Below are 16,682 nucleotides of genomic sequence, written 5' to 3'. Positions count from 1 at the left end.
TTTTCCTGTATCTTTTGTATATTGAAAGAAAATTATTTCACACCCGATCATGAAAGCAAAATATAAGTCATCAGGAACCATTAAAAAATGAAATTCATGCTTTTATATTACGTGACATCCGGGGCAGCTGCTCCTTTATGACATCACAAATCGGAAACTTCAAATTCTAATAACTTTCGTAATCTTTAATGGATTTTCCTCAAACCTTCACCAATATTTGTATTATTTCTTCTGATATTTTTATAACAAACTTTTCTTCAGGGTGAACTTCCCCTTTTTAGAAAAGATGAGTAGAAGATGACAATGCTGATGTATCATATGTCTTTGTTTATGTTTGAGTTCTATTTGTTGATCATTGTGCTGGTAATTAAATTGATTGACAGTGGTGCATAATCAAGCGAAGTTGCGTGAGCCTTGTGCACTTGGGAATAATTTTACTGAGCACACACACACACACACACACACACACACACACACACACAATGGAATAGAACGAAGGGGGGGGAAGGAAAATTTTTTTTTTTTTTTTAGAATAATGATGGAAGGAGCTCGATGTCTTATCTGTTTGGGATGTTACAGATTTCTGCCAGAATTATAATGTTGGAAAGGGTTGCAATTTTTTTTCTATTTGCCCGTGCGCTTTTATGGTAGATACGCCACATTTGATTGACAAAAACCAAGCAATGAGAATAGGGGATTAAGATTGGCAGGGATCCAAACTATTTGTATGTTTGAAAAGACAATTATAGCTATTAACCTTCTTCTCGTATTAAAGCTAAATTTGAGTTCTGGAATAGATCTAAGAAATCTAATTTTGAAAGAAAATGGTTTAAAGTCAATGACTTTAAAGTTTAGAGGTATGAGCTTTTTCAAGAGACAGAAATGATGCATTTTTAGCAATGGGAAAAGCAGAAGCACAATAAACTGAATTTTTTTAAGCTTATTTGGGGTTTTAATTATGAAATAAATGAGATTTTTGTATGTAGATAGACTGTATAACCACAGCACATGTATACACTCATACTACACATCATAAGATATCTTAATCTACTAGATAGACCATTTAACCATCTTGCCCCAATGCACAACATTCTTCAGCGATTTTCGAGATAGACAGTTTTACCATCTGATGGCCGTGTGATATGGCGGTAAACTGGTCTAACTCGAAGAAAGACCATTTTACCATCTGACAGCGATGATTAAAAAATCTTAATTAAGAAGGTTAAAAGGTTCATGTAAAAGATAGCTCGTTTTACTTCCAAACGATATGGGCTAACTCAAAGAAAGACCATTTTACCATCAAATCTAAAGGAAAAATAAAAAAAAGTACCAAGATAGTGGAAATTATCTTTAAATCAAGACATGATGGGATTTTCTCGATAGCACCATTGGGAAGAGCACCCTCACATTACAAGGAAAGTGAATTTACCTCAAAAAGGCAAATTTTCGAGTTAGACCGTTTTACCATCTGACGGCTGTATTGTTGTGATTATATTTCTGCTAATCTGCTTTCATACAAAAGAGGTTTTTAAAAACTTTTGAAACAAATTAGCTTGTGTGAAAACAGAAAAACCAAAGAAACAAAGCAATTAAAGAAGAAGAAGAACAAAGAAATATTGAACAAATAATAAGTGATGAGCATTTGAATGTTGACATCGGTGAAGACGGACGTGGATATCCTCCCATTGTCAAGAGGACCAGTGTGTGTGATGTAAGGGTTGCGCAACTCTCCAATTTCTTTTCTACATATTTCACTTCAGTTGTCACTTTTTTCAAAATCAGTGTTTTTTTTCACGGGAGAACATGTAAAAGAGGTAATAATGGACACAGAGTACACAAAAATGATGGTTTGGAGTATATTTTTGTACAAAGGAAAGAGTTGTACTTCTGTAACAATGCAAATTCTGGGTCATGTTGCCAACATGAGGATCTCCATAGCATTAGTGATTTTCAACATTCATGTGCCAATAACTTTCTTATTGATACTGTTAGTCTGATTGTTCTCAAACTGTCATCAATCTTATTCTCTGACTTTTCTTTTTTCATGCAAGCTAACTTGTTCCAAGGGTTTTCTTGATTTCTTCTTCACGAAACTATAATCTGCAGACTCTATGAAGTTTGAAAAAAAAGTTTGCAATTACAGTACATGTAGTCCTCATTATGCTGCCTTGTAAAGTATGAATTCAGTCTGTGTGCAGATATTCTGCAATAACATGACCCTTTTGAAATCTCTGTTTCAGAGGCCCAAGTTACTGTTGAGCCAGGGTACGACACATCCTTAGCTGTAGGGGGATCTGGATCCTTCACCTACAAGTGCGTGAATGGCGATGCTTCGAATCTGGTTTACCCGACGTGGACGAATGAGGATGGTCAGGTCATCCAGACATCAGCAGGCGGTAAATATCCAATTTGATTTGATTTGATTGTATTTTTACTTTCTCATTACAAAAGTGTAAACAAGTGTACTCATTTTCGATATGCCATAACATTAAGCAAACAACATTTTGATTAAAATGCGTAAGGTTATTCTCATTAACTTATTAATTATACTTTGAAAAAAAAAATTGAAATGTTTGTATGAGCTGAAAAAATATATGTAAACACAAAATTATCAATGAAAATGTGGGAGAACTCTATCTCAAGCTTGGAGCTTGAAATTGATGGAGGCCTCAAAAGGAAAGAAAGAGAAGAAAGAAAAGAAAGAAAATGACAGAAAATCAGAATACAGTGCACAATACAAGACTTATCTTGTATTGCACAACATATAGGAATATAAAAAAAAGAAAAGTGGATAGGGAAAGACAAATTCTAATGAGAAATGTACAATTTTAATGTTGAAAAAAAAAAAGCGAAATTGCAAGTATCAGATTTGTGCTCTCATGGATGTAGACGGAGACACCGTTCTCATCACAAACCTGGAAACGGGTCTACTGGAAACCGGTTCAGGTAGCCAGTTTGGAAGATCGCTTTGCTATCTTGATTTCATCATTCAAATTCTCAAGACTTAGGGGCAAAAGCTCAGTCCGCCGTTTACGCTATTTGATATGGGCTGAAGTTAGCGATTCCATACGGCAAAGGCAAATTCAGTGAACGTGTTGCTGCCCTCTACATTCGTTTGACGATATCTAAGATTTGAAGAATGAAGCCAAAATAGGGCCATTTCTGATGCTCGATCTGGCTGAAATTCAGGATAAGGATCGATTATTAAGTTAGATATAAGCCCAATGCACCTCAATAATTGTGATGTATCCATCTACGTTTCTTGAATTGCCCTCGAATATAGTACACAAATTAAAAGACATGACAGCTTCCGATCTTTGGTGTTTTCGCTCTTGACCCAGACCGGCTTGGCCTGGGGGAAATACCCCCAACTCGCTGGGCTCAGACTTCCAGCCCGGCCGGCCCGGCTTCCAGCATTGAATAATAATGATAATGATAACAGTAATAATATTAGTAAAAATGATAATGAATAACAATAGTAGTAATATTAGTAATAGTAATAATAATTAATAGTAATAGTAACATTGATAATGATGATGTGCCAATTCCATAATAGGTTTTATGCCACAGACCCCTGAAAATAGACAAATCTTTCTTCTAAATTTTAGGTGGAAATGAACGTGTGTATACTACCGAGTCCATCGAGCCTGTCAGTGGAGAATTCTTGTACATTACTCGGTTGACCTTCTCCAATGTGGAGATTACTGAAGATGGCGTTTATACTTGTTCAGTGAATTCCGATGAGGAAAGTAGACAGATCATCGTATCAAGTAAGACCTCAAGCGATAGTGGGAGCTAAGTTTGACCGAGTCGACCCATGGCCTTTTAACTTCAACATTTTTCTTGTGAATTCTAATCATAAATATAAGATGTTAAAGCATATCCCTCCTTCTGTGTTTTTTTGAAATGATATATGTTTACTGTTAAAATGCTTTTGCAAATTTCAAGCGTGTTGTTTAAGACTGTCAACCTAACAACTTCCGTTTTAAGTGTTCAAACCTTTAAACAAGTTCTTTAACGGTTTGAGCAACTTCTAAAAGGATTTAAACAAGTTAGAAAAATTTAAACAACTTGATGTTAGAGTGACGATGTAAACAACATGCTATTCTTCTACTGTCTTGTACTATCAATTTGTTCAAATTGCCTTTTGATCTACATTACACTTGGTATAATACCCACTGTGTCTAATTCCTATTTAGTCTAAAGGCCACCGCACTTCTTACGACTGGTGCACGATCCTATTTTGAAACAAATTGCATTTTGCAAATTTTCTGAAAATACGAATAAAAAGTATCTTTTTATTTGATGTTGAAATTCCAATTTTGGATGATTGCAAGCCTTCATTTTGGAGTAAAGGCCAAATTATAGTTTCAAATCGTAGTCAGTCATACAATTGCTACATGTATGACATCATTACGACTCGATATTAAATTTGCATTTATTCTAAGAAGGATGATAGCATAGTTACAGATTTGAATGTTGGTATTCGTATAATGATTTAGAACATTACACAATAAGATATTCCATGGCTCAATATCAGCATCAAATTCTACGTACTACGTTTGGTTGCAGACCAATCGTAAGGTGTGCGGTGGCCTTGATGCTCAGATGTTCTTATTTCCACTTCATCTTCTAAGTAGTTTTTATATGTCAGATACAAATTTGATTCTGACATGTTATTGACTATGTGGCGCCTTGGCCAGACTAACTTGATATTAGACCAAATGGGTATATCCTAACTGCAAATGCAGACAGTGGTACGTGGGCTTCATGGGAGTTAGATATCAAATAGTATGGAATTGGTTGTAGGCGAACTGGTCTTAGATGAAGCTGTTGTAGACCAAATGGCAATTTACTTTTACCAGAATTTAGACTGCAGAAATTGTATTCTTGTATTTATACTGTACGATATGTTGGTTTTTGGAGCTGAATGAATAATAATATTTTTAGTTTCACCACCGGATATGTCAATCACAATGTTGATGCATAAATTGTTTCATGTGAATGGAGTACATTGTAGGCAATGGAAGTTTCCATTGTATTGTGAGTCGAAAAATATTGACTGGCTTGAATCTTCTTCTGCTAGTGGAGAAAGCTAGAGCTTAACATAACATAAACAAGGGCGTAGGCTGGTTTGAGCATGGGGAGGTGCACATCCTGGGGAGGTGGTTCTAAAGTGGTATGGGGGTGCAAAATCTTGGGGAGGTGGAACCAAAGTTTGGAAAATCAGCTGTTGAAAGCAGAAGGGTACAAATTTTGTTTTGCTTGCCAGTGTCGGAACTCCTCTGCCTCAGCAGGAGGGTGTACATGCACCCCAGCCTACGCCCTTGATATCTGCGTTAGCATAAAGGAGCAACTCTGCTTCATATTATATCTGTACAGAATGTCAACCGTAATCAGGGGAGCATTTCATGAAAATAATTGTAATTGATTTTTGCAGACTACTGTTATAAGCTAGCAAAATCCTTGCTTCTGATTGGCTCACAGCAAATTGATTGTAAAAATCTTTGTCATGATGCTTCATGGAACACTTCCCTGTACATTCTTTAACTTATGCTGTCCTGTTTGTCTTTATTTTTCCATCCAGTTCCGATAACCTTCCCAGTCATGGAAGCAGAATCCAGTCAGCGTTTACTCATTAATGAAAACGGTCGCGTTGAATGTACAATCAATTCCAATCCTTTTCCCAGTGTGTACTGGAAACTCAATGGCCAGTTCATCGACCAAACAAACAGTAAGTCCTGTTTTGTCACAAAATGCCTTGCTTTAAAGGCAATTCATCATTTAAAAATGTGAGCAGAAATGGGACCAATTGCTGATTTCATCTTTTAGTGAAGTAGATAGATGATAGGTAGTCCAGGCACTTGAAGTTGTATTTATCTGTAAACATTTAAATGTCATTAAAAATGTACTTGAATGAAGGTAAGGTAGACACCATGGCCCGTATTCTGAAGTCAGGTTTAACTTAGACTCAGGTTTAAAGTTGTGGTTTAAGTATGGGAAGCCAAAAGTATGAAATTTTGTACGTTTCTTATGTTTACTGTGCTCTTTCCTGATTCATCGATGGTGAAGACAATAATTTATATATACTTCCTAGACAATTATGAATGATTTGAGAGCTAAATGAGCTGAAATATGATATCTCTACCATTAGTGATTTATGTAACAATTGGCTGTCCATACTTAAACCACAACTTTAAACCTGAGTTTAAGTTAAACCAGATTTCAGACTACGGGCCCATGTACGTAAGTACTCAATCATTGATGTGTGATTGGAAAAGTTTAATCCCCTTATCACTAATTTCTCAGATATGCAGATCCAATACCAAGTACTGATTTCCCATTGTCCATATATTACCCAATACCAAGTACTGATTTTCCCATTGTCCTTTACCCAATGCCCATATTGATTTCCCATTGTCCATTGCCTACTTCCCAGTACCCAATACTGATTTCCCCTTGTCCATTACTACCCAATGCCTATATTGATTCCCATTGTCCATTACCCACTACCCAATGCCCATATTGATTTCCAATTTTCCATTACTCAATATGCAATACTGATTTCCCATTTTCCATTACCCAATGCCCATATTAATTTCTCATTGTCCATTGCCTACTTCCCAGTAACCCATACTGATTTCCCATTGTCCATTGCCAAAAACTGAATGCCTACACTGATTCCCAATGTCCTTTACCTAATACCCAATACTGATTTCCATATTCCATTATGAATTACCCAATGCCTTTCCTGATTTCCCATTGTCCTTTACCCAATACCCAATACTGAATTCCCGTTTTCCATCACCGAATGCCTGTATTGATTTCACATTGTCCATTACCCAATGTCCATCCTGATTTTCCAATCTTCAATACCCAATATGGTTTTCCTATTTCCCATTACTCAATATCAATTGCTGATATTCCATTATCCATTACCAAATACCCAATGCCCATCCTGATTTCCCATTACTGATTTCTTGCTTTCACATTGTCCATTACCCAATGTTCATACTGATTTTCCAATCTTCAATACCCAATTCGGTTTTCCCATTTCCCATTAATCAATATCCAATGCTGATATTCCATTATCCATTACCAAATACCCAATGCCCAGCCTGATTTCCCATTACCCAATGTCCATACTGTTTCTCTTCGTCCTTTACCCATTCCCCAATGCCTATACTGATACCCAATACCAAATACTGATTTCCCATTGTCCATTACCAAATACCCACTGCCTATACTGATTTCCCATACTGATTTCCTATTGCTCAATACCAAATACTTCATTCCCATACGGATTTTCCATTGTCCATTTGCATAATTGCCTTTTGCCAAATGCCCATATCAAAGTTCCCATTACATGCATACTGTAATAATTTGTCATTTCAGCTGAGGACAGGTACACATTTAGTACTCAGACGATCGTAGAACCAGAGAGACCAGGTTTTGAGCATGCTGAGATTGCTATTCTAGAAGTACGGGATGTCATTGCCCAAGATGCCGGTTCCTACGAGTGTTTCGCAACGGTAGATTCAATAGGATCCACTGATACCTTGACTATTGCAGTCCTCGTACAAGGTTGGTACCGTATATTATAATCACAAAGTAATTCAATATGTGATGATTTTGATGTTGATTATTCCGGTGGTGGTGGTGGTGGTGGTGGAGAATGATGACGATGAAGAGGAGGAGTATTACCAATACAATGTCAGTGATACTGATAATGATGATGTTGATTGCAATGATGATGATGATAATAATGACTAATGATTGTGATTACAATCATGATAATGATGCTATTGAATGTTGTATTGATGATTATGATGAAAGTAATGATCTTAACAGAGACTGGAACATATTCAGGTTATCATGGTACTTAAGGTAGTAGAAGGCTATTAATATTATGCTTCTACTGATCCCTCCCTAACCAGTTCTTATCTTCTCTGTCGCAGTTCCGCCTGAATGGACCGTCCAACCCGAGGACGTCCAGGGCGTAGAGGGTTCCTCCGTGACCATCCAATGTGCAGCTTCTGGGAACCCTGACCCCATGTACACCTGGACAGACCAGTCGGGACAGGCCATCACTCCTGTCGAGGGAAAGTATGAGCTTGTTGATGATGGCGAGTTCTTCACCATTCTTAACCTGGAGTCAGCGGATGATCAGACCTATGTGTGTACTGCCTCTAATGATGCCATCAATTCCACAACTACCACTGAAATAACGGATCCTGTGAGGTTAGCATGCACTGCATATTGTCTATGGCCTGTGAGAACTCTGCTTCTCAAAGATCTAATGATATTGAGGATAGCAGAGTGACACTTCTTTACACAGGAATAAGAAAACCACTTTAAAACAATATATGGTTGCCACTTTTGCAATTAATCTGTAACACAGCTTTTTCGCAGCTGTCAAATTTTGAGATAAAGGTTTAATTTCCGACTGACAATATGACACTGATATCAATTTCCAGGTGGAGGAAGACTTGATAACGTTAATTTTGTCCCTCCATCATGTTTAAAAGAAGAAAAAAATGCTTGTTTACCAAATGCTCAAATTGCAATCAGATGAGGATGCAAGTTTGATCATGAAACTATTCCGTTACGAAGTATGTGAATGTCACTTGAAGGTCAAAGGTTATCTGAGATCAGGATTTAAAAAAAACCAAGCACATATTTTTTCAGTATTGTTCTATTCTAGACCATAATCTTGCCTGCCCCCCCCCCCCCTCCTCATTTACCCAATTTTGACTACGTTAGGACCGAACATTGAAAGATATGTAGATGGTTAAAGGGGAGCTGAATGTCGTAAAAGCGTCAAAGGTCATGTGCAGGGGGCATGGATCATAAGACTTTTATTTGACTCTATGATTTCTCATGCTCTTTTTTCCCTTTCATTTTGTTTCTCTTTGTCTATCCGTTGTTTACCTCTCTATCTTCCTTGTCTGTCTGCCTCTCTTTCTATGTCTGCATCTTTCTGTCTGTTTCTCTCTGTCTCCCCCATCTGTGTCTCTCAACCCCCCCCCCATTGCCTGCATACAGGTTAGAGGTCCTGATCCCACCAGCACTCAACGCCCAGGACAATGAGACTGTGATCGAAGGAGAGCTTTTCAGTATGGATTGTATCATCACGAGGCCCGATGCTACCGGCACCCTTTCGTGGAGGCGGTATGGCATCACCGAAGACGATATCGTCAATGAAGGAACCTGGGTAAGCTCACAATGATGATGATAACTTGTGACGGTGGTGATGGTGTTGGTGTCAGACATTGCGATGGAAATTAGAATGGTGTTGGTAGTGGTGGTAGTGGTGATGTTGATGATGGTGATGGTGGTGGTGGTAGTGGTAGTGATTATGATGATGGTGATGATGATGATCATCATCATGATGATTATGATGGTGGTTTTGATGATGATGGTGGCAGTGATGTTGATGATTATGTTTGTGGTTCATCCGATGATGATGGTTTTGGTGATGATGATGATGATGATGATGAAGAAGAAGAAGAAGAAGATGAAGGGAATCATTTTATGATGTCGATGTGTATGACAATAACATGAATTGATGTTCGCAATAGCAACGATGATGATGTTGATGATCACTTCATTCACTAAACATTCTAAATAACACATCGGCTGTTCCCACAACGTGGCCCCATCTCTTTCCTCTCCTTTTGTTTGTCTCGACCAGAATCTTGATAGCAGAGTGTCGGTTACAAGCAAGGACGAAGGAAGGACGCTGACCCTTTCTCTCTCACCATCCAACTACGATCACTCAGGAGGGTGGACTTGTTTTGTGGAGAGTGATGCCGGTGATGCTCATGTAACCCATTACCTCTCTGTTGAATGTAAGTTCAAAGTTCAAACATAATTATCTGTCAAAAGATTACAGGACCCTGAAGTTAAACAGTGTTTAAGAACTGACGAGGCTACCCTTTTAAGAAATATGAAACAAGTGAATGATAGTAATAATAATAATAATATATTTACCCAGGGTTGCCACTTCAGTTCCAAAAACTGTTCTCCCAGCAGGCCCTGCTATTATTATTACCCAGGCTTTAGCTTGGCTACCTAGGTGCTCAAGCACTCAAGGAATTCCTACCGGTTACCCAATCACCTCACCTGGGTGGAGTGCAGCACAATGTGGGTAAATTTATTGCTGAAGGAAGACATGTCATGGCTAGGAATTGAACCCACGTCTCTTATTAAAAGATGAGTCACAACCAGTAGACCATGATGCCCCCACTGATGAAAGAATAAATAAATCAATTGCACAGTCTGTATACAATTGGCGCAACATTTACTCCTTCTTTAATCGCTTCGGGCCTTGAGTCGTCTTAAGATGTAGGGTAATGGTTGCAATAACATTTTATGTTCGGTTTAGGTTTTGGGATAGGATAGGGTATTGTGTTAAATCCAGGGTTAGTCATTCCACTGTTGTGGGGAATCTATGGCAGAGAAAATATAGAAAATCTGTACCATATTCTAGTGATCAAGATAAAGTTGGAAAAGAAATGACAGTGAAGATGAAATGGTCTTACCCTGGAAACCACTATAGTATGGTCACTGATGACAACAATAACGACGGCATATGTAGTGATGGCAAGACATTGATTGAGAAAATTAACCCTGTAATCATTTCCCTCTTTTTTCCACAAGCTATTCCATTCATCGACCGTAGCGAGACACCCTCTCGTGTCTTGTCCTGGCCAGGTAACCTTGTCAACATGTCCTGTGTGGTCAACGGCTTCCCGTATCCCACCATCCGTTGGTACATTGTGCAAGATGAGAGATTCATCCGTGTCAATGCCACTGAACACATTCAGTTCTTACCAAACCAGCCCAGGGGCACGTCCGTCATGTCGGTGAGTTCAATGCAATACAGTTGACCTTTCTGTGAAGTCTTACCAAAAATTTTTACAGAAATTTCAAGGTACAGCTATTGGCTGGTCGGTAGCAAGCGGCAAGCGTAATAAGCTTGTAATAGGCATGCAGAGAAATCACAATTTTTTACCTAGCATGTATTGCTGCTAGCTTGCAATCGCTTATTAACCCTAAATCCCCCGGGGTATTTTGATTCTTGTCATTCCCGGGGGGGGGGGGGGGGGCATTATGGCCCCCCTTAAGATCTCAGCCGCGGATTGCCCGATCACAACGAAAATTTGCATGATGGTAGAGAATGACGTAATCTACGCAATTGCATTGGTAAATTTCACTGAATTCATATATTTTTATTTTATATGAATTAATTATGCTAATTTATTCATGAAATCATACTTTTTGCTCTGATTCACTAAATAAAGCTCCTAGAATGCTATTTTTTGGTGAAAATATTCTTTATAGCATTCCTAACAATTGGGAATGAAAAAAATTCTGGTACCAAGACCGATTTCTTATGTATTTTATTGTTTTTTAAATTTCTTATGTATTTCTTTGTTTTTTTATTGTTTTTTCGATGGAAATCGTTCCAGACTTAATTCTGATCATAAACAAGGCAAAATTAATTAAGTTTAATCAGTTAAAGTAGAAATAATGATACATTTATGAATTTTGGCTAATACACAATCTGCATTGGATTTGTACATGAAATCAAGTTTATGAGCAATTTTGGGTCTGACATGCACTTACATAATGTAACCGCGTAATTTGGTCTCAAAATTTGCGCGAGACTTGAAAGTAAAAAGTCAGTGAGCGGCGAGGTCAGAAAATTTTGCGCAACAGATATATCGCGAAAATTGTTGAGGGGGGGGGCCATTATGGCCCCTCCCCCGGGAGAATTAGGGTTAAGTGAGCTACCAGCTGTGCGCTAGCAAATTACCAACTTATAGCATGCTTTGATTTCTGTAGGTGTATTCCTATGAGTACTTGTATAAGGGGGCGGCGTAACCGGCTGGGGGTGGTTCAGCCTCCCCCCCCCCATTTTTTTCCCAAAGCCGTGTACAAAAAACTAATTACCATCTGATTATGATTTTTTGAATGGTCTGTCCGACCCCCCCCCCCCCTCCCCACTTCAAGACCGTCCCATGGTCCCTGTGTATTATGATATATTCAACTCCATAACATGCATTATATGTATGATATTGAACCCTAAGGCAGGCATTATAAATGATATTCTATGGGCTAACTGTGCCGCTGAATTTCTGTTTTCTCCTAGATCACACCAACTGATGCAGACTTTGTTCCATATTACTGTGAAGGTGTCAACAAGCACGGTGACACAAAGGAACGCATTGAATTGGTAGAAGGAGGTTTGTATCACCCATCTCAAATCATTAATAATAACAATAATAACTATAATGATTGTATTAATGACATATTTTACCCAGGGTAGCCACGTCAGTTCTGAAAACTTCTCCCAGTCTTGAAATTATATTGTTATTATTACCACAGCTTTAGCGCGGCTACCTTGATCGGGTGCTCAAGCATTCAAGGAATATTTGCTAGAGGGTACACATTCACCTCACCTGGGTTGAGTGCAGCACAATGTGGGTGAATTTCTTGCTGAAGGAAAACACGCCATGGCTGGGAATCCAACCCACATCTCTCAGATTGAAAGACGAGTTTCATAACCACTAGACCACAACGGTCTTACTTCACTTGTGACAACTTGGTCAGACAGGTTGCAAGAAATCTTGGTTTAATTGTTAAAAACAATGTCAATGGGATATGAAATTTAGGAAAAATCTTGTAGAAGCAAGGGACATTTTTAGGTTTTTTTTTCAATTATGTCGATCGATCCCATGCAGTGTTTTTAGCAAGAGGTAGCAATACATGATTTATCCAGAGCTGTGCAGACATATTTACAAAAATGTATTTGTTACTTTCATTTTAAGCAATTTAATTTTTGTCTTTGCAGGCTTTCCCTCTGAGCCAGAGAACGTCCGTCTCACTGACGTCACTTCATCAACCATCAGGGTGCTCTACGATGAACCAGAAAACGATGGCGGTTTCGACATTGAGTATTACGTAGTCATGTACAATTCCGGTTTTGATAGCCTCAACGAGACAAGGAAATACGATAATAGTATGTATACCATCTCAGAAAAGGATTAGAAGGGGAAACAAATGAATTGCGCTTTAAAACAAAAATGATATTATTTTGAAATTGGTGGATTTACATGTATGTAATGAGGTCCAATATGCTCAGGTTTGAATTCAAATGCACATTTAAATGGTCATTGTCGTATGAGGAGAAATAGATACTGTACTATCCTCTGAAGATCCACTTCATTAACACTTTGGCTACGGGAGCCTGGTCATCCCTGTACAAATTCTATGGGAATTTGAAAAATTCAGTAGTAAACGGGTTAAATTGACATATCCAACTAAATGATGATGATGATGCACAGCATTTGTATAGCGCTGTATATCTGTCGAAGACATTCAAAGGCACATTTTTTTTGGCGGAGCCAGCCAATCTGGGTCGCCTAGAAGGGCGCGCACACAGAACTGTGACCCGCAGGTCTCTCCTCCCGATATAACTGATTGGGGGATGCAGGCGGACCACTACACCAGGGTTTCCCCCTACTCTTATTCTTCGAATAGTGCAGTGGGTTCTTAACGTGCAAAGGTGGTGACTCTCCTCTACACGGGGCCTCCATTTAACGTCCTATTGTCTAATTGTTTTTGTATGTATGAGGTAAATTGAAATTGTGTGCACTTTAGGCCATTTGGGAAAAGTGTGTTATAAATATTGGGTATTTTTATTATTATTTTTATGATTATTACAGGGAGTAGATTTATGTCTCCTCCATCATAATGAATATTGTCCATTTTGTTTCTTTTGTCACTTTTGTCACAGTTACGAATGTCATGCTTGACGGTTTAGCCGGTAATACGAGATATCAGGTGTGGGTAGCAGCAGAGAATTACAGAGGCGTCGGAATCTACTCCACAGGCAAATACGCTACCACGGAACTCAATAGTAAGTATGCTCAAAACCTGCAACTATGCGGCCATATTGTATCAGCGGGGTTCCCAGCCCATCAGGGAAAATTATTTTACTTTTTTTCCAGTCAGGAAAAATCAGGGAATTTGATTTTAAAAATACCTCAAATCAGGAGGAAAAAAATGCCTCTAATGAGGGAAAAAATCAGGGAATTTCGATCGGCCCAAAAGTCGAAAGCACAGTAGTCAGTCAGACTCTGCTATATTTTGTTGCATATCAGAACAATATCCATTGAATGACTGGTTATGGTGGTATTAATTAGTTTTACATGATTGTTTTTTATACTAAAAATACATGTAATTCACTGCAACAACTTGGAAAACATGCATAACTGGGAATGGGTGTGAATAATTAATCATCAGGGAATTTTCAAATTTCATCAGGGAAAAATCAGGAAATTTTGTTTTCTTGAAAATCTGGGAACCCTGTTCATGATGCTGCTTGTTCAATTGCTCACGAATTTGCAAGCAACTACTCTATGAGACCATACTAGCATTGAACAAGTGGCATTATCAGTGCTTCATTGAAAGTAGTTAAAAACTCTTATTTTCCATTCCATTTACAAAATGTTTCATGAAAATGAATCAACTGTTTACTTCCCCTCCTTGTTATCCACCTTGATGTGTATGTGAAGGAGTTGCTATATAGTGTTCAGAATTTCTGTATTTCAGTGCATCATTGAATAGTTAAAAAGCTTCATTTTCTTTTCCAATTACACTATCTTTCATGAAAAAAATCAACCCTTGACTTTCTCCAGTTATTTTTTACCTAGATGTTTATGTGACGGAGTTGCTTTATGTGGCATTTAAATTTATTTTTCAGTGTTTCATTAAAAGAAGTTTTAAGCTTGACTTTCTCTTTCAATTTCACCGTCAACCATAAAGAATAATTAAAACTAAAAGGATTATTTATCTAGATGCTTATGTTTTTGTGAAGGAGTTTATATAAGGCAATTGAAGTTATCTTACAGTGCTTCAGTAAAAGTGGTTGTTCGCTTTATTTTCTCCTTTAATTTCACAAGCTTTCATTATAAAAAAATAAAGTTTTATCTATCTAGATGTTTATGTTAAGAAGTTGCTATGTATATAGCACTTAAATTTATCTTTAAGTGCTTCAGCAAAACTAGTTATTCCCTTTAATCCTCATTTTCTCTTTTAATTACATAAGCCTTCTTGAAGAAAATTCAAGTTGTATTCTTCTAGATGTTAATGTCTATTGGGGTGTTGCAAGAAACTTGCGATCAATCGCAAGTCTATTTTTGGTCCCTAAATCAATCATATGTCTTGCAGTTAATTGCAAATTAGTGATTGATTGCTAATCTACTCCTTGAAACAAGAAGTTTAATCTGATTTGCTACAGCTAACGCTGATCTATCAGTTGTAAACTTGCAACAGAATATTTGCAATTGATCGCAAATATTTTCTTGCAACACCCCCTTAGTGAAGGAGTTGCTATATATATAACTTATTTTTATCTATTAGTGCTTAAGTAAAAGTAGTTATGAGCTTCATTTTTTCTTTCAAGTTCAAAAACCTTTATGAAGTTAAAAACTCAACCCTCACCCCTTAGTTTTATTCATTTACCTGTCTATTATTATGTGAAGGGGTTGCTATGAAGCAGTGTTTAGAATTTAATTCTTTAGTCATATTCATGAGCGACCTTTCTTAATATCCATGCTTTATTAATTAGAGGGAACATTATAATTTGGTTATTTCTGACACAGTCTGCATTTCTTTGAGTGGAAAGGTGATACTTGGTAGGGTTTAGAATACATGTAGTTCTGATATAGCATCACTCTTATTCTCATTGTCATTGTCTAGCAATGTACCTGTCCATCCTTGCTTCTTAATGCCACCAAATTCTTAAGCAAGTCTCCAAAAAATATAATTATATGGATTTTTAAAGATTAACTCAAAAAATTGTTTTTCTGGCATAAAATTGGAACAGATACTTCTAAAGGATACATACGATATTGTGTATATCCTCCCATTTTCGTCCCAGAATAAAATGTTACAACTTCTCAGTGTCCTTCGAAAATTTTCTTTTGGACATTCGTGGGAAACAGTGGACAAAGGCAGTCTGGAAAAATGGCACAAATTAACAGAAAAAAAAAAGCCTCCATAAATTATCTGTTGCTTATTTGTGAATTTGAATATTTCTGTATCATTTGAGATGAGATCGTAACAATCGATTTGTATTTTCTCTGATTTTCTTCCCCCATCTTTACTATCAACATTTCTCTCTCTCTCTTATTGCGGCCGCTGTATGTATCACACATTTATTATAATTTCCATGTTAATCGTTCATTCATATTTAATTATACCATGTATTGCTTTTTCGTTTGGATGCATGTAAACGATTCTGCTGTCTTATCATGCAATGTATCAACTTGTTATTCTGCGTATGGAAAATATTAAATGTGTTATTCTAACAACAGTTGTAACCACGGTTACAGTTGGACCAAGTATTGGACCAAGTATATGTAAGCAGGTTTTATGTTCACTAATTACTATGTTTATATTGTAATTCATTGTGTTGCTTGGATGACAAAGTGTCTAATTCTATTTTGGATACAAATGGTGCTTAAAATTGTAGAGAAAATGATTGATCATGAGGGGATTTACTTTTGGGGCGTAAACGGTGAAAACACAATTTTCTCCTTAATTTCTTGTAGTCCTTTGTTCTTTTCATATTGAACTGTTTTACTTTGAGATTATGATGGTTGATGAAT

General features: G+C 37.4%; 1 protein-coding gene across 1 annotated transcript in view; it reads left to right on the top strand.

Annotated features, from left to right (window-relative positions):
• Positions 1 to 2,237: 2,237 nt before the first annotated feature.
• LOC135155198 (neural cell adhesion molecule 1-like) overlaps positions 2,238 to 16,682 on the top strand; it is a 37,567-nt gene continuing 23,122 nt past the window's right edge. Inside the window, exons 1-12 of the mRNA XM_064104075.1 lie at positions 2,238 to 2,396; positions 3,609 to 3,770; positions 5,588 to 5,734; positions 7,396 to 7,584; positions 7,959 to 8,241; positions 9,046 to 9,214; positions 9,695 to 9,851; positions 10,663 to 10,868; positions 12,158 to 12,251; positions 12,860 to 13,027; positions 13,805 to 13,927; positions 16,389 to 16,433. Of these exons, the coding sequence (XP_063960145.1) occupies positions 5,608 to 5,734; positions 7,396 to 7,584; positions 7,959 to 8,241; positions 9,046 to 9,214; positions 9,695 to 9,851; positions 10,663 to 10,868; positions 12,158 to 12,251; positions 12,860 to 13,027; positions 13,805 to 13,927; positions 16,389 to 16,433 (1,561 nt within the window). The 5' untranslated portion in view covers positions 2,238 to 2,396; positions 3,609 to 3,770; positions 5,588 to 5,607. The remainder of the gene's footprint in view (positions 2,397 to 3,608; positions 3,771 to 5,587; positions 5,735 to 7,395; positions 7,585 to 7,958; positions 8,242 to 9,045; positions 9,215 to 9,694; positions 9,852 to 10,662; positions 10,869 to 12,157; positions 12,252 to 12,859; positions 13,028 to 13,804; positions 13,928 to 16,388; positions 16,434 to 16,682) is intronic.

This window comes from Lytechinus pictus, chromosome 8 (genome assembly GCF_037042905.1).
Source record: "Lytechinus pictus isolate F3 Inbred chromosome 8, Lp3.0, whole genome shotgun sequence".
NCBI classification, from domain to species: domain Eukaryota; kingdom Metazoa; phylum Echinodermata; class Echinoidea; order Temnopleuroida; family Toxopneustidae; genus Lytechinus; species Lytechinus pictus.
The sequence above is the reverse complement of the archived record's forward strand: the minus strand, read 5'-3'. Positions and strand labels throughout refer to the sequence as shown.